Source organism: Nannobrachium achirus (genome assembly GCF_963921795.1).
Source record: "Nannobrachium achirus genome assembly, chromosome: 23".
NCBI lineage: Eukaryota > Metazoa > Chordata > Actinopteri > Myctophiformes > Myctophidae > Nannobrachium > Nannobrachium achirus.
The window spans coordinates 20,787,125-20,813,442 of NC_137830.1; the positions used below are offsets into that span (position 1 = coordinate 20,787,125).

Sequence of the window (26,318 nt, forward strand, 5' to 3'; positions counted from 1 at the left end):
CAGATTGAAAATAACTTAATACTTGACATAGAGCCACTTTAACCACAACATTCCTTTTCTGGGGTGTACTTTTTCCCCAAAAACCCTATCTACAAGCTGTAGATTGGTTATTTTTGGCGAAGAGATTTAGTGTATATTGAAAAAGAACACACCAAATATATCGTAACTCTATTCTGCGGCAGCGGCACCCACTTTGAGAAATCCTGATCTAAACTCCTGCAGTAACTGCTTCTGATGAGCAGTTCATATGCATCTTTGTCAACAACGTCATTACATTAATCAATCATAGCTTTGTCCTATAATGAATAGTGGAAAATAGCAGGTCTACACGCTCACAGTGCGTCACGATGTTATGCGCCGTGAGCTTGTTGATCTGCAAATTCTGTGATTTTAGCTTTTTACACACCCTAAATAGGGATGCATGGTTGAAAGCGCTTAATGTTCGCCTACGCTGTGAGGCACGCTGACGCTGCCCTCGCTCGCGGTGCCCTGGACATGGGTGGACGTTGCTCTGTCAGACTGGACTAAGCGCATAGACTCAGACTCAACATGCGTGTTGTTTGTGTTTGCGTTGCAGTGCTGGCCAGTTTCAGAGGCACCGTTCAGCATGGACTGCCGCTGGAGATCGGGGACACCGTGCAGATCCTGGAGAAATGTGAAGGTACAGCACGCACCCACACACGCACACACACAGACACGCACAGGCACAGTGCACATGTATGCACACATAGTTACACACATACTGTACATTCATGCATTTATATAATCACACACACAGACATGTACAGTATGCGAGATTTTCACTTTCACACACGCACGCACGCACGCACGCACACACACACACACGGTTACACACATAGGCCTACTGTACATTCATGCATGCATAATCACACAGACACATGTAGGGTTGAAACACACAGACAGCCTCCCACCAACACTCAGTACTACGTTTCCTACAACTCGAGAATATTGTGCCAAACATATTAAACATTAATGGCTTCAGTAGCGTGTGTGTGTGTGTGTGTGTGTGTGTGTGTGTGTGTGTGTGTGTGTGTGTGTGTGTGTGTGTGTGTGTGTGTGTGTGTGTGTGTGTGTGTGTGTGTGTGTGTGTGTGTGTGTGTGTGTGTGTCTGTGTCTGTGTCTGTGTCTGTGTGTGCGTGTGCGTGCGGGTGCGGGTGCGAGAGAGATAAATGTCTGTGGAAATTCATTATTTGCCACCGTTTCCTGTGTTTAATGGCCAATGTTCCTGCCTTCCTGTTCACATCGTCTAGATGTCTTTCTCCCCCCTTCCACTCTTTTATTCCTGTTTGGTCTCCCTCTCCCTCTCTCTCCCTTTCTCTCTCTCTCTCTCTCTCTCTCCCTCCCCCTCTGATTCCGTAGTGATTTGCTCTAGGTTACCGCACTAACGTGGTTTTCGCTGCTATGCTCTGGTTGTATTTCCTAATCGCTCCCTCTCTGCTGCTCAGATTTTAAAACACAGACACACGTGGCACGCTTCACTTCACTTCACTTCCCGTTATTCGTTCATTTCTCCCCAGACAGACAGACAGACAGACAGACAGACAGACAGACAGACAGACAGACAGACAGACAGACAGACAGACAGACAGACAGACAGACAGACAGACAGACAGACAGACAGACAGACAGACAGGCATCTATTGTATTGTGAAAGTCACAGACAGAGAAGATTATCTCCCTCAGACAACATTGTTTTGGAAGAAGGCAGGCAGACAGATAGACAGATAGACAGACAGACGGACGGACGGACGGACGGACGGACGGACGGACGGACGGACGGACGGATAGACAGATAGACAGACGGACGGACGGACGGACGGACGGACGGACGGACGGACGGACGGACGGACGGACGGACGGACGGACGGACGTCTGCCAAGTAGACGTAACAGCAGCAGAGAAGTCCAGAGGAAGACAATTGGATCTCATTTCTCATGAAGACTACTGTTACCAACCCAATACCAGTGGTGGAAAAAAATACTCAAATGTCTCACTTAAATAAAATTATCAATACTGCAATGTATACAGTACGTACTCCGTTACAATACATATATATATATATATATAGAAAATAGCAGATCTACAAGCTCACAATGCATCGCATCGTGACACATTGTGAGCTTGTAGATCGTCCATTTTCAAATGCACAAAATGTATGTAGGGTTGAAGCAGTTAATGTATGTTTAATGATAATCACAAAGTAACTAGTAACTAAAGTTCTCAAATAAATGTACTGCAGTAAAAGTACAATATTTGGATCCGAGATGTAGTGGTAGAAGTAAAAGTATTGGAAATTGGAAATACTCAAGTAAAGTACAAATATCTCAAAATTGAACTTAAGTAGGCTACAGTGCTGAAGTAAATGTACTTAGTTTACTTTACACCACTGCCCAATACCAGCCGGGAGTGGGAGACAGGCTTGTAACAGGAGAGACAACGGAAAGACAAACAGACAGACAGACAGACAGGCCTGAGGCCCAGAAGGAGAACATAGCGGGAAACAAGACAGAAGATGTAGCACAGGGGTTTCCAAACTTGTTTCAGCTCGACACACAAAAAGAGAAATTTGGTGCCTCCCTGGGACCCAAACTTACAAGAAATACATTATGAATGAATTGCTTAAGGCCTTCGAAAGAAATTGTGATATATTTTCAATACTTTTCAAAGATTTTTTGAGAATTGCAGATATTTTTTTTGGTTGTAAAAAATATAAATGTAAAAGGAGATTTACTCAACACATTTAAACGTTTGGGAAAACTGCGAGTAGATGCAGGCGGGAAGCCAAGCTCACAGAAAGGCGCGCAAGGACACGAGACGCAAGAGAGAGACGAGCGATATTAAGGCGCCGTAGACAGCCGAGAAGAACGCTCCAGAAGGATGTAATAATATGAGGCCACAGAGGGCCTCGGAGAGAGTACATCAGCGAGAGCGTCGACTTGAGAGACTGGTGACAGGAGAGTGACAGAGTAATGGCCCGGCCCTCCGCTGACAACGTTTCTCCTGTCAACATTCCTAAAACACAGGGGAGCGACACGCTCTGGAGGTGCTCTTCCTCGCCAAGACGCCAACACACAACCCCCGCGTCTCATAATGCTCGCTGCTCTGTGATTTATTTGTGGCTAGATGCCTCTCTTGGTATTTCTTTGATGTTTTTGCTTGTTCTTTCCCTAACCGCGGTGAATATATTCCGTTGCAAATTAAATCATGCATCGAGTGCCTGTTTGACGCCATTGTGTTAGAGCCTCGAAAACCACCCATGCTGGCATGGGGAGCCTACTGTCTGTCTCCCTCTTCCGCTTTCCTATTGCCTGTCTCTCCTACACTGTCTCCCTCTTAGCTGTCCTACTGTCTGTCTCCTCAACATTGTCCCCCCCTATGTTTCCTACAGTGTGTCTCTCCTACACTGTCTCCCCCCTAGCTTTCCTATTGTCTGGCTCCCCTGCATTGTTTCCCTGTCTCTTTTGCTATAGCCTAGGGTCCCTTCACTTTTCGGCGTTTGATCCGGTCGGGAGCGGAAACCACTTTACGTCATGTTTGTCCTGTAGTCCTAGACGGACTATACTTTGGCCGGAACTATCAAACTGGAAACAGTTTTAACCTTTCCTACTGTCTGTCTCTCCTACACTGCCCCCCCTCACTGTTTGACTAAATCTTCAGGTGCTATTAAAAAGAAAATTCATAATTGCAAGCAAGTCCTATTGATGTTTTAGTCTGAGCCAGGCAGGGGACATTTTAATGACATTATTTGCTGACACAGACCCTTGTCAAGAGCCGTTTCTGCATTTGACCGCTGATAAATGAATGACATATTGAGGAAATGGCCAGTGTGTGTTTTTAGAATGCGCTGACCGCCGCAAATTACCAAGATGGCATGCATTATTCATCCGCTGTTAATTATGCAATCTGTCTAGTTTCGATACCTTTTTTCAGTACCCTGTGACACATCTGTGGATGCTGTTCCCACGTGCTGTATGGAAACTATTGATATCGCCTATTTTCATTCACAACATTATTACACAGTGATGTCTTCTAATAAGCCCTTCTAGGGTTTCTTACCTCACTGGCACAACAACTATCTCTCTTAAAAAAAATACCCTCACAAAGGTGTAGGTACCCTCACAAAAAACATGCAGTAATCCTGGTCTCTATACTGCCAGACGAGGCACCCCTCGTCTGCCGGGGGCGGGGCGCCTGATGGAGGGGCAAGGAACTGGTTGGAATAACGTGTTCCTTCCTCGCGCTATGTCATACCGGGGGAAACTCCCCCGTCAGGTGAAAAGAAGTGGCTTGAACTCCTCATGCATAGAAGGAAGCATGAGGTCAGTATGTTGTAGGGGTAAAATGTTGTCAGTATAAAAATCGTGGGATAAAAAAAAAAAGAAACTTGAGTCAAAAGAATAGATGCTCCTGGTCAAATATTACTCGACTACTAGTGAAAGTTGCTCTGTCAAATTTGTACTTGAGTTAAAGTACTGGTGTACAACATGTGGCAATGTGCCATTTGTTCTGCCATTTTGTTGCTTGTAGATCTACTAGTTTCACTATATGATATGGGGCATAAGTGGTTAATTTATAATAAATGTTTTCTTTCTTGATATGTAGTGGAAAGTACAATGAAAGTCATATGTATTAAAAAACTAGAGATACTAAAAAAAAAATGGACTGCACTCAAGTAAATGTACTTAGTGTTCACCCATCACTGTTGGTGAGAAACAATCACGTGCACAAAATTACTATGAAACAACTTCAAATACACCAGGTCCTTCATGTGTTGGCAAATCCCAAACCAAATTATAGGGAACTAATACATTTAGGTTTCAGACTGATGCTGTTATCCCGGCTAATAATAATGAATGCGAGGGTAGAATGAGCTTAAATTCCACTGTTGTGCTGACGCTAAGTGGCTTTGGATAAGAGCATCAGCTGAATGAAATGTAGCCTACAACATTAAATGCAAATGCAGTACATCATTATAGTAATTAGCGCCTGCGCTTTGGCTAAAGCATCTTTCGTTAATGCTCACTGATTTGAATTGGGAATTCCCGGCCAGGCTAGAATAATCGCTTGACTACGGCTTCTTCTAAGACTTATTATTATCATTATGCTGTCTATGCTCCTGCTTTTAGCACGAGTCAAAAGCCTTTATCATTTTCACCTTGTCTGTTCAGATAGCACAGTTTTTCACACCCTCTCAGATAGTTGACAATGTGGTTTACAGTAGCCGAGCATATCGCTCCTGTTAGCTTTAAATTACTTTGGCCCACAGCCACTTGCTGCGTAACCCAGCACAGCACAGTTCTGTGATGTGCTTTCATTGTATTGTGTGCGTGTGTGCATGCGTGCGTGCGTGCGTGCGTGAGTGCATTTGTGTGTGTGTGTGTGTGTGTGCTGTGGAGCGGAACTGTTGTTGTTCATTTTTCAGAATGGAAAATTATTCAAAGTTATATCGCAGGTTCCTTGGCTGCACACTGCCCACTGGGCTGGCCCGCAGCAACAAAATACTGGGGAAACAATTTGCCTTTGCGACACCATGCGCGGAAAGGAGATTGAGTAACCTACTGCACCGCTGTGACTTGTATCATAAATGAAATGGAGACGCAATTTCTGCTGATCTTGTGTGCGTGTGTCTTTGACTGTGTGTGTGTGTGTGTGTGTGTGTGTGTGTGTGTGTGTGTGTGTGTGTGTGTGTGTGTGTGTGTGTGTGTGTGTGTGTGTGTGTGTGTGTGTGTGTGTGTCTGTGTCTGTGTCTGTGTGTGTGTGTGTGTGTGTGTGTGTCTGTGTTCTTTGAAGCTTTTATGCATGACACAGGATAAAGTTATTCACTCAGGAAAGATCTCAGACTATTTATTATCACTTGTTAGTGTGTCAGAAAATAGCCTTTTTGTTAACTTCCAACCCCCCGCACGCACGCACGCACGCACGCACGCACGCACACACGCACGCGCATACACACACACACACACACACACACACACACACACACACACACACACACACACACACACACACACACACACACACACACACACACACACACACACACAGACACGCAGATTGAACTTGCTCTCCCATCATACTCGGCAGTCTAGAGAAGATAATCTGTATCCATAAACATAATACCGTACTCATGAACATAATACTGTGTACACATAGTGTTACATACTGTTACAGTAACATGCTGGAATAACAAATTATGCTATTCTTGTCCCCCTTTAGGTTGGTACAGAGGATTCATTCTCAAAAACCCAAATACCAAGGTGAGTGAGGTGTGCGCTTGGCGCTCGCGTGTGTTACTGTTAGCATTTTACTCCTAAAATACATGAATAGATGTTTTTCTAAAGTTAACCTCAGCCTTTAGTTTAATGTATGCTTTTGTGAGCACAAATCTGTACAATCTTGTAATAGTTTCTCTGAAAATTGGTAACACTTGATGTTGTGTTAACTCATTGAATGCCCTTTTCAAGATGGCCACCAAGTACCAGGATGCCACGTTCCTAAATTTCTAGTGCACGGATCAATTTTTAGTGCACGGATCGTGCACGCCCATGCACCATATATGCACCATATGTGTAGTACTTTTTAACAGCTTTCAAACAAAAAAATCCGCTTGGAAATCCGTTCAGGCATTCATGAGATAGAAGCCTTCAAAGTCAGACAAAACAAACACTGCCACCTTCCTAAATTTCTAGTGCACGGATCAATTTTTAGTGCACGGATCGTGCACGCCCATGCCTAGATCATGCACCATATGTGTAGTACTTTTTAACAGCTTTCAAATAAAAAAATCCGCTTGGAAATCCGTTCAGGCATTCATGAGATACAAGCCTTCAAAGTCAGACAAAACAGCCATTTTTGACATTTTGAAAGATGTGTTTGTTATGGGGCTAAACATGAAATTTCGCAATTGCGATCATGCCTAATACATTTGAGGCATTTTTAGAATTTTTTTTATAAATTTTTTTTTTTTTTTTTTTTTTTCAAAATGGCTTCCAACTCGGGAAACTCGGGCTGTGGCAGCCTGGGAGTACTGTAATAACTCGTGAAACTCGTGCCTTGGCAGTTAATGAGTTAATGGTGGTGCAGAGTGATTCTGAGAGAGAAGGCCTGTTCGTGCACTCGCTAACCTTGTTGTGTTCCTTATTCACCTCAAGGGCATCTTCCCGTGCAGTTACATCCACTTGAAGAATGCCCAAGTTAAGAACAAAGGGTGAGTCGTGGACCATGTGCATTTTTTCGCTTAGTGTTCCTGCATGCACTGTAAAATCATGATGATTTTGGTTACATCTGTACACTCCAGAATTAAGGGCCATTCATTCACACACCAAGCATTACAACGGTAACTATATACCTATAGGGGTGGCAGTGGCTCAGGGGGGTAGAGTGGCCGCTTGGCAACCGGAAGGTTCCCAGTTCGATCCCGGGCTCCCTCAGACTTAGTGTCGAAGAGTCCTTGAGCAAGACTCTGAACCCCTAATTGCTCCTGATGAGCAGGTTGGTGCCTTGCATGGTTTCCTCTGCCATCGGTGTATGAATGTGTGTGTGAATGGGTGAATGTAAAGCGACTTGGATAAAGGTGCTGTATAAATTCACCATTTACTATTTAACTATAACTATAGCCTACTAGTAAGACGCCTCAGGGCGACAAGCGACCTGATGTGGACATCTGGGATGTGGACATCAGGGATGTGGACATCAGGGATCTCCATATATGGGCATGAAACGGATTGTTCCCCTGGCATCACAGGGATCTCCATATCTCCATATATGGGCATACAAGGGATTTGTTCCCCCTGGCATCACAGGGATCTCTCTAACAGGGCATCATTAATATTGATGACATCAGGGAACTCCATATATGGGCATAAAAGGGATTCTGTTAGTGTGACATCACAGTGAAGCCAGAGCGTGATGTCAGAGCCATTCTGGTAGAGTGGTTCTCCTGACATCACAGTGACATCAGAGCAGAGCAAACCCATAGACCTTAAAAATGTGTACACGTCACGGACACGGACAAGCTGTGACGTTTCTCATAGTAAACTGCGACCTTCAGTCACGATCATTCACAATTGTCTTTGTTATGGTTGTGGTGTGAACTCTACGAAGGATTTTTAAAAACGATGTCTTTATATGTTATGCTCATATTGCTTGGTGTGAGTGGCCTTTAACACCTGCCTTTATATAGTTGAGTTACATATGCATACATTACTGTTTTTGTGCATAGATACAACTTACGTGGGTGTACAGCATATGCATGTACATGTACTTGTGTGTGTCTACCTCTCATTTTGTGTGTGTGTGTGTGTGTGGGAGGGAGGGGCAGGGCTTGTGTGTTTGCGTACTGTACTTAAATCAAATATCTAGGTATTTGTATACTTTACTTGAGAATTTCCAATACTTTTACTTCTATTCCATTACATCATGGATCCAAATGTTGTACTTTTACTCCACTACATTTATTTAAAAACTTTAGTTACTAGTTACTTTGCTGATATAAATTATAATATCATATAAAACATACATAAACCACTTTAGCCCTATTTTATACCTTGGCTATTCGAACATATACTGTATGATCTACAAGCTAACAGCACATCACATTGTGACGCGTTGTGAGCGTGTAGATCTGCTATTTTCAAACATTTCGTACTTTTACTTTTGGTACTTTAAATACAACACTTTCATACTTTTACTCAAGTACATTTTGAATTCCAGCCTTTTACTTGTAACAGAGTATTTCTATATTGCAGTGTTGATACTTATCCTTAAAGGGGAAGACCACCCATTTTCAATATTGAACTATGTCATTAATATAACTTAGAGGAGTTGTGTGGAAATAGAAAAAAAGTTCTCCCCCTTCTGTGTTGCCTAGAATTGGAAGACTGATTTTGGGGTTTGTATTGTAAAGTACAACGGTGTGATGTCATCAAGTTGTACTTTACAATACAAACCCCAAAATCAATCCTCCAGGGGAACCTTTTTTCTATTTCCACACAACTCCTCTAAGGTATATTAATGACATAGTTCAATATTGAAAATGGGTGGTCTTCCCCTTTAAGTTAAATATGTGAGTACCTGTACTTTTTCCACCGCTGACACACGCACGCACGCACGCACGCACGCACGCACGCACGCACGCACGCACGCACGCACGCACACACACACACACATACACACACAGTGCAGTACGCAAACACACAAGCCCCCCCACACATACACACTAATGAGAGGTAGACACACAAGAGCACATGTGCATGCATACTGTATGCTGTACACCCACGTAAGTTGTATCTATGCACACAAACAGTAATGTATTCATATGTAACTCACTCAACTATATAAAGGTAGGTGTTAAAGGCCACTCACGCCAAGCAATATGAGCATAACTACCGTATGCTACCGTAAAGACATAATTTTTAAAAATCCTTTCGCAGAGTACACACACACACACACACGCACACGCACACACACAGACACCCATCCTTGGCATCGCCTGCCGTCTCTCATGCAAATTGCCTCTTCTTTGTCCTGTGCAGGTGTCCATCTGTCGTTGCATATCCTACTGTACCTACAGCGTAGCCACTGTACCTTTTGTCTGCATGCATGTGAATTGATGCTCTGCATAACTCTGTTTGCAGTGGGTCTGTGTGTACACAAAGGCAATTGTTTGTATGCGAGGCGGATAGGCACAGCATGCGGTCACAAACGGCTGTGTTTCTGCTCGGCATAAATGAAACATGAACTGATGAATGAAAGATGAAAGGGCCTGGTGGCAAAACGGAGACAGGGGAGGAAGCTTCATAACTCGGAAATTATACAATGCAGTCGGGGAGGAACACACAGACTTCTGTGCGTGCGTGTGTGCGTGCGTGCGTGCGTGTGTGTGTGTGTAACTGAGAGCAGTAGAAACATGGCCAGTGGCAAGCACTTTAATTAAATTCTACACATTGTCACAGCCTGGCCCTGAGAGCCAACAAAAAATGCTCTGTCCAATTCAATTCACGTTACACGTGGATTCTATATTTACGTGTGCTTGTTGTGTATGGGAGCATAATGAGGACTTCTGTCACTCGTGCGTCTGTTTATTCCACAGCCTGGGGGCCAGGAGGGAAGAAGAAGTGGGAAATGGTCATGGCGTTGTAGGGCATCGGTTCTCAAAGTGGGGTCCGCTGGACCCCCAGGGGTCCAGGCAGGGGGTCCCCAGCAAAATGAGGAACAGTTTAAACTCTTAAGAAAAAAATAATAATAAAAAGTTAATAATAATAATAATAATGCAGATCTACAAGGTCACAACACGTTGTGAGGTGATATTTTCGCAAAGGTTTGACAAATCCTCTCTTATGGGGGTCCCTGGCACAAACATTTTGAAATGGGGGTTCGCAGCTAAACCGTGACATACTTTTTTTTTTTTTGAGATGTAGAGAATGGAGGGACAGATGTGGGTTTGAAGAGGGGTTGGTAAAGGCCCATTCATACTCCACTTTTAGGTGAGTATACGTCAGAAAACTACAACATTACGTCACTCACCGCGATGAGTAGCAACTCACCTGACTGACATCACCCCATTCATTCTGGGCTATCACCCGTCTAGAAGTTAGGTGGGCGTACCCCCTTGTTTTACAAGCACTGGTTTTGCCAAAGACTTTTAATATACAAGATGGGACATCCTGGTTGGAGCCACTGGTTGGAGCCTGTAGAGTGCGACATGGTACACAAAGCCTACAAATAGCCTCCTAAGTGGGCGCCAGCATCTGATGGCAAATCTCGCGAACGTTTATTGGTTCTAGATCCAGTCCCAGCAAGACACTCTCTGTGTGTTGCTGGGACAGATAAAGGGTCATAATAAAGTTGATTTTCTCCTTATTTGTGTCGCTGAAAAAAGCCATTTTAGTATGATATTTGTGGCTTGTGCCGATCGGATCAGTGACCATGGAGCTAAAGAATGGTTCAGAAGCTGTGTTCACGTTCACTCTCCCATTGGAAATGAATAAACAACTTCCGCCTCCTAAAAAGGTATCCACCTACGTCACACAGATACGGGAAGTAAACCGGAATTGCCGTGTCTTGCTATTTCTGTCTTTCTGTTCTGCGCATCTGAACCAAAGGGAGGCAGGGTCAATCCTTAAGGACATCACCATGAAATATGATGGCCTCCACTTGTTATCACCGTTTAGGTGATAAGGTTATCACCTAAAAGGTCAGTTGCTACTCACCTAAAATTGAAGTATGAATGAGCATTAAGGGTCACGAGGGTAATGACCTTGAGTGCCTTGCAGGACGTCACCAGTGTGTTGAATTGAATACGAGTGGCAACCGGAATTAGAGCAGTGGTTCTCAAACGTTTTCACGTCAAGGTCCCCCAAATTGATTATATATTTGCCCTGTAGACCCCCCCATTTTTAAGGATTTTGAGCCAGGGACCCCCATAAGAGAGTCTCTGTCTGAGAACCATTGCATTAGAGTGAGCAGAGTAGTGGGCATACACGGGAGGATTTTGGGAGGCTGCAGACCCAGAGTTCTGCGGAAATTTCGGATCAGTTGTAGAGGTCAATTATTCTAATACAGAACGTACGTGTGTGTGTGTGTGTGTGTGTGTGTGTGTGTGTGTGTGTGTGTGTGTGTGTGTGTGTGTGTGTGTGTGTGTGTGTGTGTGTGTGTGTGTGTGTGTGTGTGTGTGTGTGTGTGTGTGTGTGTGTGTGTGTGTGTGTGTGTGTGTGTGTGCGTGTGTGTGCGTGCTTGCGTGTACGCGTGTGTGCGTGTCCAACCCACAGGCAGTTTGAGACGGTCATTCCGACTGAAGACTCTGTCATCACAGAGATGACCTCCACTCTGAGAGACTGGGGAGTCATGTGGAAACAACTCTATGTGGTACTACACACACACACACACACACACACACACACACACACACACACACACACACACACACACACACACACACACACACACAGAATGCAAAAATACAGTTTGTTCTGTGTTTCACAATACATCGGTGCATCGGCTATCATTGTACGCAGGCACTGGCAGATCTCGCTTGAATATTAACTACTGACAGAGTTGAGCTTCGTGTGTTTATCTGCTAAAGGGAATTAATTTGGCCTGGTACGACTCCCGGGCAGCAAACAGCCCGAAAGCCTTTCCACACACACTCATTAGTCAAATTGATTGTGTTGGTTGCCTATTAGGCCTATTCTGTAGTGCAGATTACATCGCACTGATGAACGCCCCGCCGATCAAAGAGCATAAATTGACGAGGAGAGAGAAGCAGCGGGAATCCGAGGATCATTTGCAGCAAAAAAAGAAATAAAAACATTTTGTGAAGAGTCTCTCTTCGCAGTGTGAGCTGTGGAGGCTGCGGGGGAAATATTCACAGATGACAGACGCACACAGACATGAAACGAACCCGTATCGGGCTTTCAATTCATCTCCTCTTGTTGGGAGTCTCTCTCAAGGGGGGTTTATTTGTCACTCACCCATGCAGGTACAAGCATCAGTGCAGTGTTGTCATTATGCAAGAGAATGAGTGGAATGTTGATTTCGTTGACTAAACTATGACGAAAAATTATCGTCTACTACCCTTTTTCATTGATGAAAAGTCGAAAACAAAATAAAAACTAGAAGCAGTGCTCTTCCAAGTACAGGTCTCCACCAGGTCAATCTTCCTGGTGGCGCTATAATAGGCCAATGTGAAAAGGGTGGCATGTATTCTTCGCCAATATTAGGTATTTCACGGAAATTGGATGCTGCATGCATGATTTGAGGCATTGTGTTCCAAAAATGTGTTTCGCAAAAGTCTACCTGCTGGTGGCGCTATAACAGGCCAATGTGAAAATAGAGTGAATGGCATATCGAGTGGCAAAGTGATTGGCAAAGTGAGTTTAACGTCTTTTAATGTCGTTCAATGCAATCAGATAGGACTTATCTGTTTGGATGTATGGGCCAGAAAGTATTTTTTTGCCACTCAGCAGGTGCTTCCACATAACTTCTGGGTATGATGATGATGTCACGAGCATACCCTCTATAGTGGCATTTGTTCAAGTTGTTCAAGTTGTGATATTGTAGATTAGACTAAAACTAAAACAGATGACTATAATATTAGTAAAAATAAAGACTATGACTAAAATCGACACATGTCTACCAATGAAATAAAGCCTGATCTCTCTCCTCTCCTCTCCTCTAACAGAAGAACGAGGGGGACCTGTTCCACAGGCTGTGGCATGTGATGAACGAGATCCTGGACCTCCGGAGGCAGGTGCTGGTCGGACACCTCACCCACGACCGCATGAGAGACGTCAAGCAGCACATCACCGCACGGCTGGACTGGGGCAATGAGTGAGTGGACGGTGTGGTGTGGTGGGGTGTCTTAAGTAAAAGTATCAATACTGCAATATAGAAATACTCTGTTACAAGTAAAAGTCTGGAATTCAAAATGTACTTGAGTAAAAGTATGAAAGTGTTGGCATCAACGTTTGCTGAGAGTACACAATGTTTGAAAATAGGCTAATAGCAGAGCTACAAGCTCACAATGCGCGTGAGCTAAAGTGGTTTATGTACTGATGTTTTATAATATTATAATGTATATCTGCAAAGTAACTAGTAACTAAAATTCTCAAATAAATGTAGTGGAGTAAAATTACAATATTGGAAATTGGAAATACTCAATTAAAGTGCAGTACTTAAGTAAATGTGCTTAGTTACTTTTGAAGTGGCTTTCTAGAAGGGAAATCGCTAGAGTCAAAATGATTGAGAATTGAGAATAAAAATTGAAATTAACACTCCTCGAATGTGTTTAATCACATGAGCCCTTGCGTTCGGGGAGTCACAACGTCTCGGCAGCACCGACCAGCCGACTTAATGGCGCTACCTTCCCCCCCCCAAACCTCTGAATGACATCATATTGTAGTTTGGACAGAGCCGAACGGAATTAAACTCTGCTCTAAAAGTGGAGTATGCATCGGCCCATAATGGGCGGAGAATTCTTTTTCCCAACCCCTTTGGTAGAGGGAAAAAGGTGAGCACCCACCAGTACAACTTGGGGATCTGGGTTTAAGTAGCTTGTTTCAAGTTTAGTACATTCAAGCACTCTTTCCCTCCGTATCACGTAGAAAAACGTTCAAGACAATTAAACTCGGGCACAGGCCGAGTGAGACAAGCATGACTGCAGCAGTTTAATGCGCCCGCTTGTCGCCTGTCTGATCACTCCCTCCCTACCAGCTCGCCTCTGACTTAAAATTAATTACTATGTGCGTCAATTGTTCCCTGTCTGAAAAAAACGCCTCTGCGAGCAGCTTACCAAAGCCTTCAGTATAAAAATCGGGATCGTTTATGCTGCATGGGTTCATTATGTCAGAAATTTTTTTTTTGGGGGCTTTTATGCCTTTATTGATAGGACACACTAGACTGACAGGAAACGGGGGAAAGAGATGGGGAGTGACACACGGCAAAAGTCGTCCGGATTGGGAATCGACCCGGCGCCGCCACCAGGCATCCATGCCTATGTGGCAGTGCCTAAGTGGTATGCGCCTGGACCGGTAGGCCAGCGGGCACCCCCATTGTGTCAGATTCAAAACAGAAGTACTGACATTTGTTTATTCATTGAATAGTTTGTGATTTTCAGAGAGAATTGCAAAGTTTAGTGGCAGACTTCAAAAGAAGAGTAGCATTGGTATATATATAGTTTTGTTGATTGGGATTTCAAACATACTGTAATATATTTATTTGTTTTGTTTGAAATACCGTAACTGGAAACACATGGGTTTCTGTAAAGTAAGCTAACACAGACTCATTGCCTTTACTGTCGCTAAGCAGACCAGCCATGCATAGTCAACCCCCAAAGGCCCATTCTGAGCCACGGAAAACTCTGAGGAGAGAGACGAAATATGAGAAATACGTAGACGGTAGGGATAGTACCGATAGATCATCCTATTATGGCCTGTCCTCCCATGCTATAAAATTCACAGATAATCCACCCCGATAGTGTTCTCCTGTGCAGTGTAGAAACACTGTTAACTGCATTGACTAATGTTTCAGTGGAACGGTCCTTTGTCTTCGTCTGAGGTACACAAGCTTCTTTTGGGACAGGCAGCCCCAAACCAAGCTCTGAATATTCCTGCGAGCCCAGAATGTGAAAGAAATGTATGTAAATTATGCCTTCGTGCTGTTTTAATGTTTACTGCAGGTTGGCTTACTGTACCTTTAGGCCATTCTCAGGAGAACAGAAATCACTCTGTGCTAGTTAACTTTCCCATGCTGCTGTTTTTCTTTTCCTTTTTTTAAAAACACTTTCAACCTGGCTTCCCCATTTTGGGCATGCCATTATAGATGAAAGTAAAATAGCTGATGTACTAGCTCACAATGCATTGCATCACATTGTCGGATGAAGTATACGGCTTACAATAAGTGCTTACTACAGAAACTATGGTGGATTTCCAAGCTTAGAGTTTTTATTTGTATTTATTTATTTTTTGCCATCAGCTTATTGTTAGTCCAGTTTTCCACTATTCTGTAACGAGATTACTGTAAACCTGTTGCATTCGGTTTGTTTGCTCTGAAACCCTGCTTGGATCCTTTGCCATATTCCTGTTTAGGACCATTAAAGTAAACACAATCGAGACACTGTAGCACTTGCCCGTTCTCATCAGACAGGTAACAGTGAGGTTAGACAGTAGGGAGTCCTCGGTAACAAGATAGATGGACTTAGAGAGAGCGAGAGACTTGACAGTGAGTAACACATACAGTACAGTACCAGCAGTGTTGTATTGTTAATGTTTGGGGGGACGCAATCTTAATGACATCACACGCACGTCGCTTAACACCTACAGTACAGGAGTTAACAGGTCAGACAATGGTCTAATGGTCTATATATGTATACAGGCTCATTCCTTTGTTAAATCACTTTGTGGAGTCACTGGTGTGACACTACATTGTTTATAAACGTCTAGGTGTGAACTTAAGAGTTGTTTAATACATTGTTGCATGTCCGTGCGAGTGAGAGGCGTGACTCTGCTCAAGAAGATACTGATAGGCGTCTACACGCGTGACCGAACCAACACAAACACTGCGTACCAGGAATGGATACATCCAGTATGTGCATACAAACACGTAAATACGATGACACAGGGGCACGGTGGTGCAGTGGTTAGCACTTCACCGCACAGCTAGAAGGTCCTGGGTTCGATTCCCGCCGGGGGAAGCTGTGGGCGTTGGGGGCGTGTTCCTCCACCCGCGTCATCAGCACCCACACCCTAGGTGGGGTTGGCGATAGGGCCTTTCTGTGGTGAGTTTGCATGTTCTCCCCGTGTCTCCTTGGGCATAGGCCCTCACACAAAAACATGCAGTAGTCCTGGTTGCTATACTACCTCCCCCTAGCCAGCCGGGTGCTCCCCAATGTCCCCTGGCGCGGCAGGGGGAGAGCGGAAACCAGGACTACAGGTTAGGTAGTCACCGGGTGAGTAAAATGGGTTGCAAAAAACGTGGGATAAAAAACATAAAAAATAAATAAAAAATACGATGACACAACATGTCACACAAGCACACGCACACTTGCGCGCGGCCTACACAACAGTATCTCTCCCCCGCTTGCGGTGTGTTTTAGTGTCAAGCGTTCTCCCTGTAGGCGAAGCTCTGCTCTCAATCACATCTCCTCTGCCTCAAACAGACAATGGTCTCTGACCGCAGGGATGGAGCCCAACCAAAGAAATACACACTTCACTCTGCCGTATTGCTGCCCCCCCCCCCCTCTGTCTCTCTCCATCTCCCTCTGATCCTCTCCGTTTCAGTTTCCATCTCTCTCTCTCACTTTCTCTTGCACGCCGTGCTGACTTTCTCCCCGTGCCTCGATCTCTTTCTCCACACACAATCACAGTGAGCTTGTGCTCCTGGCCATGGGGACGCTTGACTGCCTCTGTCTGTCTCTTGACTGCGGAGACCACTGCGGTGGCGGCCCCCCCTGACACCGCCCGTCCCTGGGTGTAGGAGAGGGAGAGAAGAGGGTAATGGGTAGTTGGAGGAGGAGGAGGAAGTGATGGTGACGAGCAGTGGTGGAAGAAGTACTCAAATGTTTTACTGAAGTAAAAGTGTCAATACTGCAATGTAGAAATACTCTGTTACAAGTAAAAGTCCAGAATTCTACATTTACTCGAGTAAAAGTAAAACGTATTGGCATCAAAATGTACTTAAAGTACCAAAAGTAAAAGTACTCATTATGCATTATGTCCCATTTAAAATTTTCAAATGTATACAACTCTTTTGAATTCACAATGCGTCGCATCGCGACACATTCTGAGCTTGTAGATTGGCTATTTTCAAATGGCCGAAATGTACATAGGGCTGAAGTTGTTAATGTATGTTTTGTAATAATAATCAACATCTTCAGTAAAAGTACTCATTATGCAGAATGTCCCATTTAAAGTTTTCAAATGTATACAACTCTTTTGAATTCACAATGTGTCGCATCGCGACATATTCTGAGCTTGTAGATTGGCTATTTTCAAATGGCCGAAATGTACATAGGGCTGAAGTTGTTAATGTATGTTTTGTAATAATAATCAACATCTTCAAAGTAACTAGTAACATAAGTTTTCAAATAATGGTAGTGGAGTAAAAGTACAATATTTAGGTCCAAGATGTAGTGGAGTAGAAGTAGAAGTATTGGAAATTGGAAATACTGGTACTCAATTAAGTACAAATATCTCAAAATTGTACTTAAGTACAGTACTTAAATAAATGCGCTTTACACACCACTGGTGACGATGAAGGGAAGAGGGGAGAGGCTTGTCGGCCATAGATTTTCTGACATTCATATAATGTTTGTGTGTTACAGGCACCTGTGTCTGGACCTGGTCCCCAGGAGAGAGTTCAGCATGGTGGACCCAGATGAGATCAGTGTCACTGAACTATACAGACTGGTATGTTTTTCTTTTTCTTTTTCTTTTTAACTCATACAGTGCCAAACGACTTTCAGATCAACTATCTCACTTTTTTTTCGTTTTTTTTTTTTAATTTTATTTTTGGACCCCATTAAATCTAGTAAACATGATTTCAATCGCGATTTTGCATGTTCCACCCCCCATACAACCCCGTCTTTCATACAGGGCAGCCATCTTTGCTTACATAATGTAAAACATAATGGCTATTATCTCAAGAATGCCTGAACGGATTTCCAATCTTTTTTTTTTGTTTGAAAGCTGTGAACAGCCTGCACAAACATGGTGCATGATCTGTGCATGGGCGTGCATGATCTGTGCACTATAAATTACATGGGAGTCTATGGAGATTTTATGGCAATAATGCCATTAGAAGGCATATTTAATTTGGCAGTAACTGAGTTAACGGTTCATATCACAAAGGTGTCTTTTCCACTTGACGATTAACACACCACACCTGTGTGCAAGATCCTCCCTGTTTGTTTTTTGTGTCATCGATTACATGGAGTTCCTCAAGGAAACGTCTTCCCCCTGACCTGAAGCGACGTTTGACGATTGCCATACCAGGCAGTCCTGCACATTGCATTTAAACATAAAAAACGATAAGGAACGATTCCCTTGTAACGGTCCGATACCTTAACGTTTCCCTTTAAACGATTCCTATATTTTAACACATCTGCTGCCTCTTAATCTGAAGGTTGCTTGGTGCCTCGGCGCCACGTCGTTTCCTCCGTCGGCCGCCGCTATTATTTTGAAGGGCCGGAAGGGGGTTGTTTTTGTTTTTTTGGATTATCACTTGACGGCAACGATTACGTCATCTAGTCACATGACAGTGTGCGACAAGAAGATGAAGATGGCTGCGCCCTGCCTTTTGCCTTGTTTACATTTAGATCTGCTGCAAAATGTCTCAAAATGGCTATTTTGTTTAAATGAAGTTTCTTTATGGGCCTCGCCATTGACTTAACATTGAGGAGCTTCACTTCGCGTGCACGCCCAACGTGCGTTGTAAACAAATCGCCGACATTACCGATGCGAGCGGGACCGGAGCGACATTAAGTAAGTAATAATATCTTTACTGTATATACAGTAAGATTCACAGTCCTCACCGTCAACGGCGCCATGGTATTAACCCTTTCAATGACAATCCTCACCGTCAACGGCGGCGAAAAAGTTAAAATAGCCTATTGATATAATTTTGGTCAACAATGTTGTACAGTGAAGTAGGGCTCAAATACGCTCAAAAGGCACCAAGTTATTCATTCTGACTTTTGCGAACTATTAACGGATCACTCTGCACTCAAATTTACATTTGAGAGGCCTGGACCCAGAACAGACATACTAGAAAGTGGGGGAACCCGAATGGAATGTGAGCAATGCCGGCCGAAACTGTGTCAGCATTGTGGAACTAGACCAGAGCAATCCAAGGGACATACTGACGACTGAACAGACACCACTGAACAGACACAAGCAGCAGTATTTAAGTGCGAGCCGAAAGCGGGTTCCGTAGGCAGCGCAGAAGTGCCAATAATAACGATAACACACACCCTAAAGTGTAGTGTAATATTGCGATTATACAACAGTTACCCTAAAAAATAAAAAATAAATCAAATCAACTTCATTTCATTGTAATTAAAATATTTGATTTGTCATTTTTTAATGCCACATTTAGCTAGCTATGTTCCTGAACTTCAAATGAAAACTGCTGGCATAGTATATCATTAATATGTGGTCAGATTGGGTGGGCTGCAAACGCTCTCAAGGTTGAGAACCACTGGAATAAAGAATAAGGAATTTGTTTTATATACATACAACATGTTCTTTTCTCTGCCTCCCTCTTCGTGGTCCTTGTGGGTTGTTCGCCGCATCTGTCGTTTTTCCCCCCCATGCCCCTTCTGCTGTTACCATGACAACCAGATCTCTGGCCTGACACAGCACGGAGAGGATTGTATTAGATGTGTGCGTGCACACACACACACGCACGCACGCACACACACACACCCCACAAAGGTATGAACATGACATTTAACCATAACGATAACAATGTAGAACAATAACGCATAATTATGATCCATAGTATCTATATGAAGTTTAATAAGAGGAGATTCAAAAGAAGGTAGAGAGCATCCGTTTTTAAACCAATCGCCATCGAGGGAGATCTTGAAAAAAATTGTGCCGTTTTTGGACATGAATAAAGTAAAACACAAAGACGGAAACACAAAAACTGTTTAAATGTGCCTATAGCCCAGATACGTACTTGCATGCATGCACGCACGCACGCACACCAACGTATGGTCCTTTGACGTGAAACACGTTTGAGAGCCACTGCCCAGAACCACAGTCAGACCAAAATAACTGTCATTCACCTGTACCAGGACCAGGAAGATTAATCCCTCACATGCACCGTTCCTATGGATACAAACACTCACACACGCACACGCACACACCGCCTCCAGCAGCACATATTAGATCGCTAATACTCTCTGTGGCGTTTGTTTGTGGAAAACGACCTCTTTGTTTTCCACTTGTCGTGCGGCTTAATTGAAATTAGATGGAGCTTATCCAGCGCGTGTGTGTACGGTTTCGTAAGCCTATAGTGGATGTTTGCCTCGTCTGTGCCTACCTAATGTGTGTGTGTGTGTGTGTGTGTGTGTGTGTGTGTGTGTGTGTGTGTGTGTGTGTGTGTGTGTGTGTGTGTGTGTGTGTGTGTGTGTGTGTGTGTGTGTGTGTGTGTGTGTGTGTGTGTGTGTGTGTGTGTGTGTGTGTGTGTGTGTGTGTGCGTGCGTGCGTGCGTGCGTGCGTGCGTGCGTGCGTGCGTGCGTGCGTGCGTGCGTGCGTGCGTGCGTGCGTGCGTGCGTGCGTGCGTGCGTGCGTGCGTGCGTGCGTGCGTGCGTGCGTGCGTGCGTGCGTGTCGGGAGGAAGGGTAAACATGCAACCTGCTTACTTTAGTGCACAGCCTGTACAATGGTAAATGGTGCATTTATTTAGCTCCCTTATCCAAAGTGCTTTACAAGGTGGATTACATTGACCCTGGAGGAAACCATCCATGCAAGGTTTAGTGCAAGGGTCTTCAACAGGGGGTCCTCAGTGTTACTACAGGGGGTCCTCCAAATCTTTGTGTGATGGAGACTTTTTTTCTCCTTTTTTATATTAACCACCTGAACCCTAGTGTCCATATTCTGAGAACTTTAGCCAAAAAGCGTTGTGAGCTTGTAGATCTGCCATTTTCGGCAAAGAGGTTTGGTGTAGAGGGGAAAAGGAGCAGATTAAGTACAGAGTGAAAGTGGTTAAATATCTGAAAACACAAATTGACATGAATCCAAAGTGTGACATGAACCCTAGTGACCATATTTTGAGAACTTTAGCCAAAAATAGCAGATATACAAGCTCACAACGCCTCGCGCAATGGACAGGCAGACTCTCCCAGATCCATTTCTAGACGGCTTGCCTCCTACAGAGCCATGCAGTACAAAACGCCACCTCACGCACAGGCGGTGCGTAAAAGATCCCACCTTCTTCTACTCTCTCTTAACTCCACTCTCCTCACACCACGCCAGTGTCTTTGAAGTGGGCTTTTTACCCCTCAAAAAACTTTTCTGAAGTCTTAAATTAGCTCTCCGGCTTGGCACCTCTTAGTCTCTTAGGAGCAGCGCTGTCTTCGCTTTAATGCCAGGGTTATATCCCATTGAGAGAGTGTGAGACGGGAAGGGAGAAGGAGCGAGCGGGCCGGGATGGAGATACCGGCGCAGAGAGTTCATTGACGCGGGCGGATCAGACGGCAGCGATGGACTGCTTGGGTCTGGCAGGGTCAAGTTGAAAGAGCCTCCTTAGTGCCGTTATCAATACAGAGGTTGAATGGATGAAAAGGTACATGTGCACACACACATACAGTACACATTTTAATACTATACTTGTGAGGACATCGTCATTTTAGGATTAGCGATTTTATACCCATTTCTTTGCCATTTTTTAAGTAAACCCGATTCCTGCAGCCATTATAACTGAGAATAGCTGATCTGCAAGCTCAAGATCAGCTTATTGTCGACACCGGCGTGCAACAAAGACTGGATCGGTATGATTCCTTAAACCGAACCTCTAAATGCCTAGATATTAACCATAACCCTAGCTCTGGTCCATAGCGTTAGTGGAGTTCTCCCTAACGCTATGTTCCTCTACCTCCCAAATCCTTGGCAAATCCGGAAAGACCCGTCGTCTGGTCCGAAAATAACAAAAACTATTTCGCCCCTCACCAAACCAATGGTATCAGTGGACAGTTGAAAGCTTACTCTACTTAGTGGACGCGGTCTGAGCCCCCCACCACACGATTAAAATACATTTCTAGGGCAAAATGAAAAATATTCTACTGGATGGAGACACTCTTCCTGGTTGAAGCCTGTTTTTACGAAATAGCGCTTCCAACGTCACAGAGCTGAATAACAACCAATGTATGAGACCCTAATGCTCTATGTAATTCGGTCCTCTGACCTGCACGGCAGTAGTGAGTTGGCACCTTGATGGCGACGACAAATAGTGAAAAACTAGAAGAAATGGAGTCTCCATCCGGTAGAATATTTTTCATTTTGCCCTAGAAATGTATTTTAATCGTGTGGTGGGGGGCTCAGACCGCGTCCACTAAGTAGAGTAAGCTTTCAACTGTCCACTGATACCTTTGGTTTGGCGAGGGGCGAAACAGTTTTTGTTATTTCGGACCAGACGACGGGTCTTTCCGGATTTGCCAAGGATTTGGGAGGTAGAGGAACATAGCGTTAGGGAGAACTCCTCTAACGCTATGGACCAGAGCTACCCGAACCCCAACTTCTGGAAATACTTTTTAACACTTTGCAAGCCACGGGGAGCCCCTTAATATTAAAAACCGGAATATACCGGACATCTGAGCAAGGAGTCTCAGCCGCGCCGTCTTTTACCGTACTGGGTCATTAAAAACGAAATAAATGATTTTTATCCGAAAATCGGCGATCGTCTAACCTTCCCTAGTCACCACTCGTCCATCAATAGCGCATGGCTCGTCTGACATGAAGCAGAAGTGACGTCAGGTCCATTCCTTCCAGAGGCTTCCCAGCAGCCACCCATTTTCTGTTTATACGTTTGTGCTAGTATAGCAGTAGTGCTAGGGGCTATGCGAGCGAAAATGCTCATATCTACTCTTGAGTCATCCGTGGATTATTTGAGCCTACATTTACGTGAACGGATCGCGCACGCGATAAGATGCGTCGGCCGAAACCCCCACTCTAAGCCAATGCAGATTGAAGAATTTCACTGGGAACTGTGGTGAGTATACAACGGGGATCGCGGTATGGTAATGGGGGATGAAGACCACGTGATATAGCGCTGGATGTCTGTCTGGTAAAATGAATGCGGTTCAGATCATAATATAATAATAGAAATTTCACGGCTTATCTACAACAAGCCATTCTATTTCGGCTAGCAAAGTGTTAATATACTGTACATGGGCTCACATGCTCAATTACACTCATTTCCTCACGTCCATGACATCCACATGCACACTATACTGTACTGTAAACATACTGCATGCACATTCACGTGCACACGCACGCGCGCCACAAGAACACTCAATTACACACCTCACTTCTCATTTGTGTAAGGGACGTCTCCTTTCCTCTGCAGCTTAACAGGAGCATAAAAGCAGGCTTATAGATAGGAGGAGATGGTGAAGCGAGGGATGAAAGGGAGAGCTGATGGAAGCATGGAGGAAGCCCAGGGGTGCATTGAAAGTAGTTTTCTTTGAATTAAGAAGGTTCCTAACAGAGTTAAATGACACGGAAGTACACACAGAAAAATAAAGGTATCGTACTGGACCGTCCACAACCGATTGTCTCCCACACTGGGTGAAAAGATAGATTATCGGGCCGGTATACTACATTCTATGACAGTATATTCAGTAAATAAACCGGCATAATCAGGAGTATTCAGCCAGATATTCAGGAGTATTCAGTTCGGTATATAGCCGTTTTGTACCACTACTTAAGTATTCGTGAACCCCTGCTGTGGCTGCTGTCAGAAATCACACCTCAGAAGTCCCAGGATTTCTCACTGGTGGGAGGGATTTTTTCCCCCTCCCTATACCTGCATTTTCACTGAGCATGTGCACTGAGCCAGCTGTGATTGGCTGTGATCTGTGTGTGCATTTTCACTGAGCATGTGCACTGAGCCAGCTGTGATTGGCTGTGATCTGTGTGTGTGTGTGTGTGTGTGTGGGCCCCCCCCCCCCCCCACCTCTCCACACTGGGGGGGGGTTATGGGGGGGGGGGGGGGGGTATTCGTGGAGGGGGGGGGGGGTTGGGGGGGTATGGGGGGGGGGGGGTATTCGTGGAGGGGGGGGGTTTATGGGGGGGGGGGGGTCCATTATATATTATATATATTGTATATTATTGTATATTTATATTCTAGTTAATCATTATTCAGTATTCCAATTTTTTTTTTTAAATAGCAAGCTCAAAGTGATATTCTAGTTAATCATTATTCAGTATTCCAATTAAAAATAAATAGCAAAATAGCAGATCTACAAGCTCATAATGTGTTGCACTGTGTCACATAGAATTAATTTATGAACGAATAGGCATCAGTCAGGTAAATTGTTTTTATTGAGAAACACAACAGAAAAGCATAACGTTACAAAATATTTAAATGATGCATACATGGTGTCAGTTTTCAATTACAATTGTGGGGATCCTTGACATGAAAACGCATATATATCAAAAAACAAAATAATAACAGCAAACCACATCTAAAAATAATAATAATCTAAAAAGGTGTAAATAGTAAATAGTAGTAAGACGTAAAAAATAAAGGAGTGCAAAAGGCAAAAGAGCAACAGGAAAAGAAAAGAGCATCCTCAGATGTATGTGCAAACAGTTTGACATATTCTATACGCCAACAGCATATTTTTTCCAGTAGTTGCTACTGTACTGTAGGCTACTGTACTTAACTTTTGTAAACATCTTCACAGTGTGTTCTATGTGCAACAGATTAATATTCAACTTCACAGTATGCAGCATTCAGAAAACATTTGTAGAAGAAACAACACATTGTAAAAAAAAAGGGAACTGACAACAGTTCTGCTCCCACAAAGGGGACAATAATTACAAAAATGAGCAGTTCTGTGCAGTGTATCACTGGCTGATATCGCTCCCCATTTCCTCTCCGTCCAAACTGGACAACATAACCATTTAAGTCATGGTACTGTTTAAGAGAGCCATGAATGGGCGGTGCTCTCCCAGTGCGTCTCGGTGCATGCGGTGGTGTTGATGAAGCCATCGCGGGTCACTCTTTTTCCTCTCCTGGAGCACGTTGCAGAGAGCGGAGAGTTGAGCATCTCTTTCCGGAGGAGGTGAGACGATCCACACCGCGCGCCAGTCAACTTCAGCATCCTCCTGGTCTGACATCAGCTCCCAGCATGCATGCGACCACACAGCTCTTTCTTCATCTGTCTCCAGATATGCAATCCTGGTGGTCAGCAACTGTAAAACATAGAATAGCAATTAATTGTATGTATTTAATTACCATTATTACATTGATACAACATGTAAAACATAATAACAACAGCAAAAAACAAACAGTTCCAAACTTACCTTGGTCTTTCTCTGCCGGTGATTCATTGACATAGTCAATTTCTTTTTGCGGAGAGCATTTTCTGGCTGGTCCAGTCGATGGCTCCTTTTCAAAGACTCAAAATGGGTCCTGCAGGCAGCTTAAAATACAAGGAAAATGCAATTAGGATTTATTTCGTTGTTTATCTACAAACACAATCTATTTAAAGTTCAAAGGTGTTATCACCCAATTCAAATATCCTATGTACCTAGCTAATGTGTCTTTTTACTACAATATGTGATACAGCAAAGAACAACATAGAACAAATTGTTACCTTTTCTTGTGGGGATAGTTTGTGTTTGTTGTTTTCCTAGTTGTGCAAACGTCTTACAGATTCCTTTAACAAAGAGAATGATTCACAAAGTTAGTTAAGCATAAAGGCCTCCTCGCATTTGGTGGACACATACAGGTCATATGGAGAACAGACAGACACTGTTAATGAGAACCATTAGTTGACTGGCCCAGTAAAGTCACCCCACCCCCACCTAGCAGTGACAAAGGGGACGGTCACTATCTGCTAACTGTCTAAAAGAGCTTAAGTGAGTTAAACAATTTGTTAAATTAGAATTATTACAGGAACACAAAGGTCTTACAAACAGTTCCTTTTAACTTACTCTCAATGGGCCTCATTCACCAATACGTTCTTAACTTTCTTCTTAACTTGGTGCAGAGACACAATAAAAAATTGACCCACATGCAATGCAATGTTTAAGTGGTTAAAACCCATACAAGTTGTTAAAAAGGCCAGTC

The 26,318-nt window shown here is 43.8% G+C and overlaps 1 protein-coding gene across 2 annotated transcripts in view; it reads left to right on the forward strand.

The window, feature by feature from the left end:
* The window catches only part of dock4b (dedicator of cytokinesis 4b), a gene marked incomplete at both ends in the record, with an annotated part of 311,706 nt that overhangs the window by 93,722 nt on the left and 191,666 nt on the right, over positions 1-26,318 (forward strand). For both annotated transcript variants that reach the window (XM_080753915.1, XM_080753916.1), the window contains 6 exons: positions 578-661; positions 6,238-6,278; positions 7,173-7,228; positions 11,790-11,886; positions 13,202-13,350; positions 17,840-17,924. In XM_080753915.1, the coding sequence (XP_080610041.1) occupies positions 578-661; positions 6,238-6,278; positions 7,173-7,228; positions 11,790-11,886; positions 13,202-13,350; positions 17,840-17,924 (512 nt within the window). The remainder of the gene's footprint in view (positions 1-577; positions 662-6,237; positions 6,279-7,172; positions 7,229-11,789; positions 11,887-13,201; positions 13,351-17,839; positions 17,925-26,318) is intronic.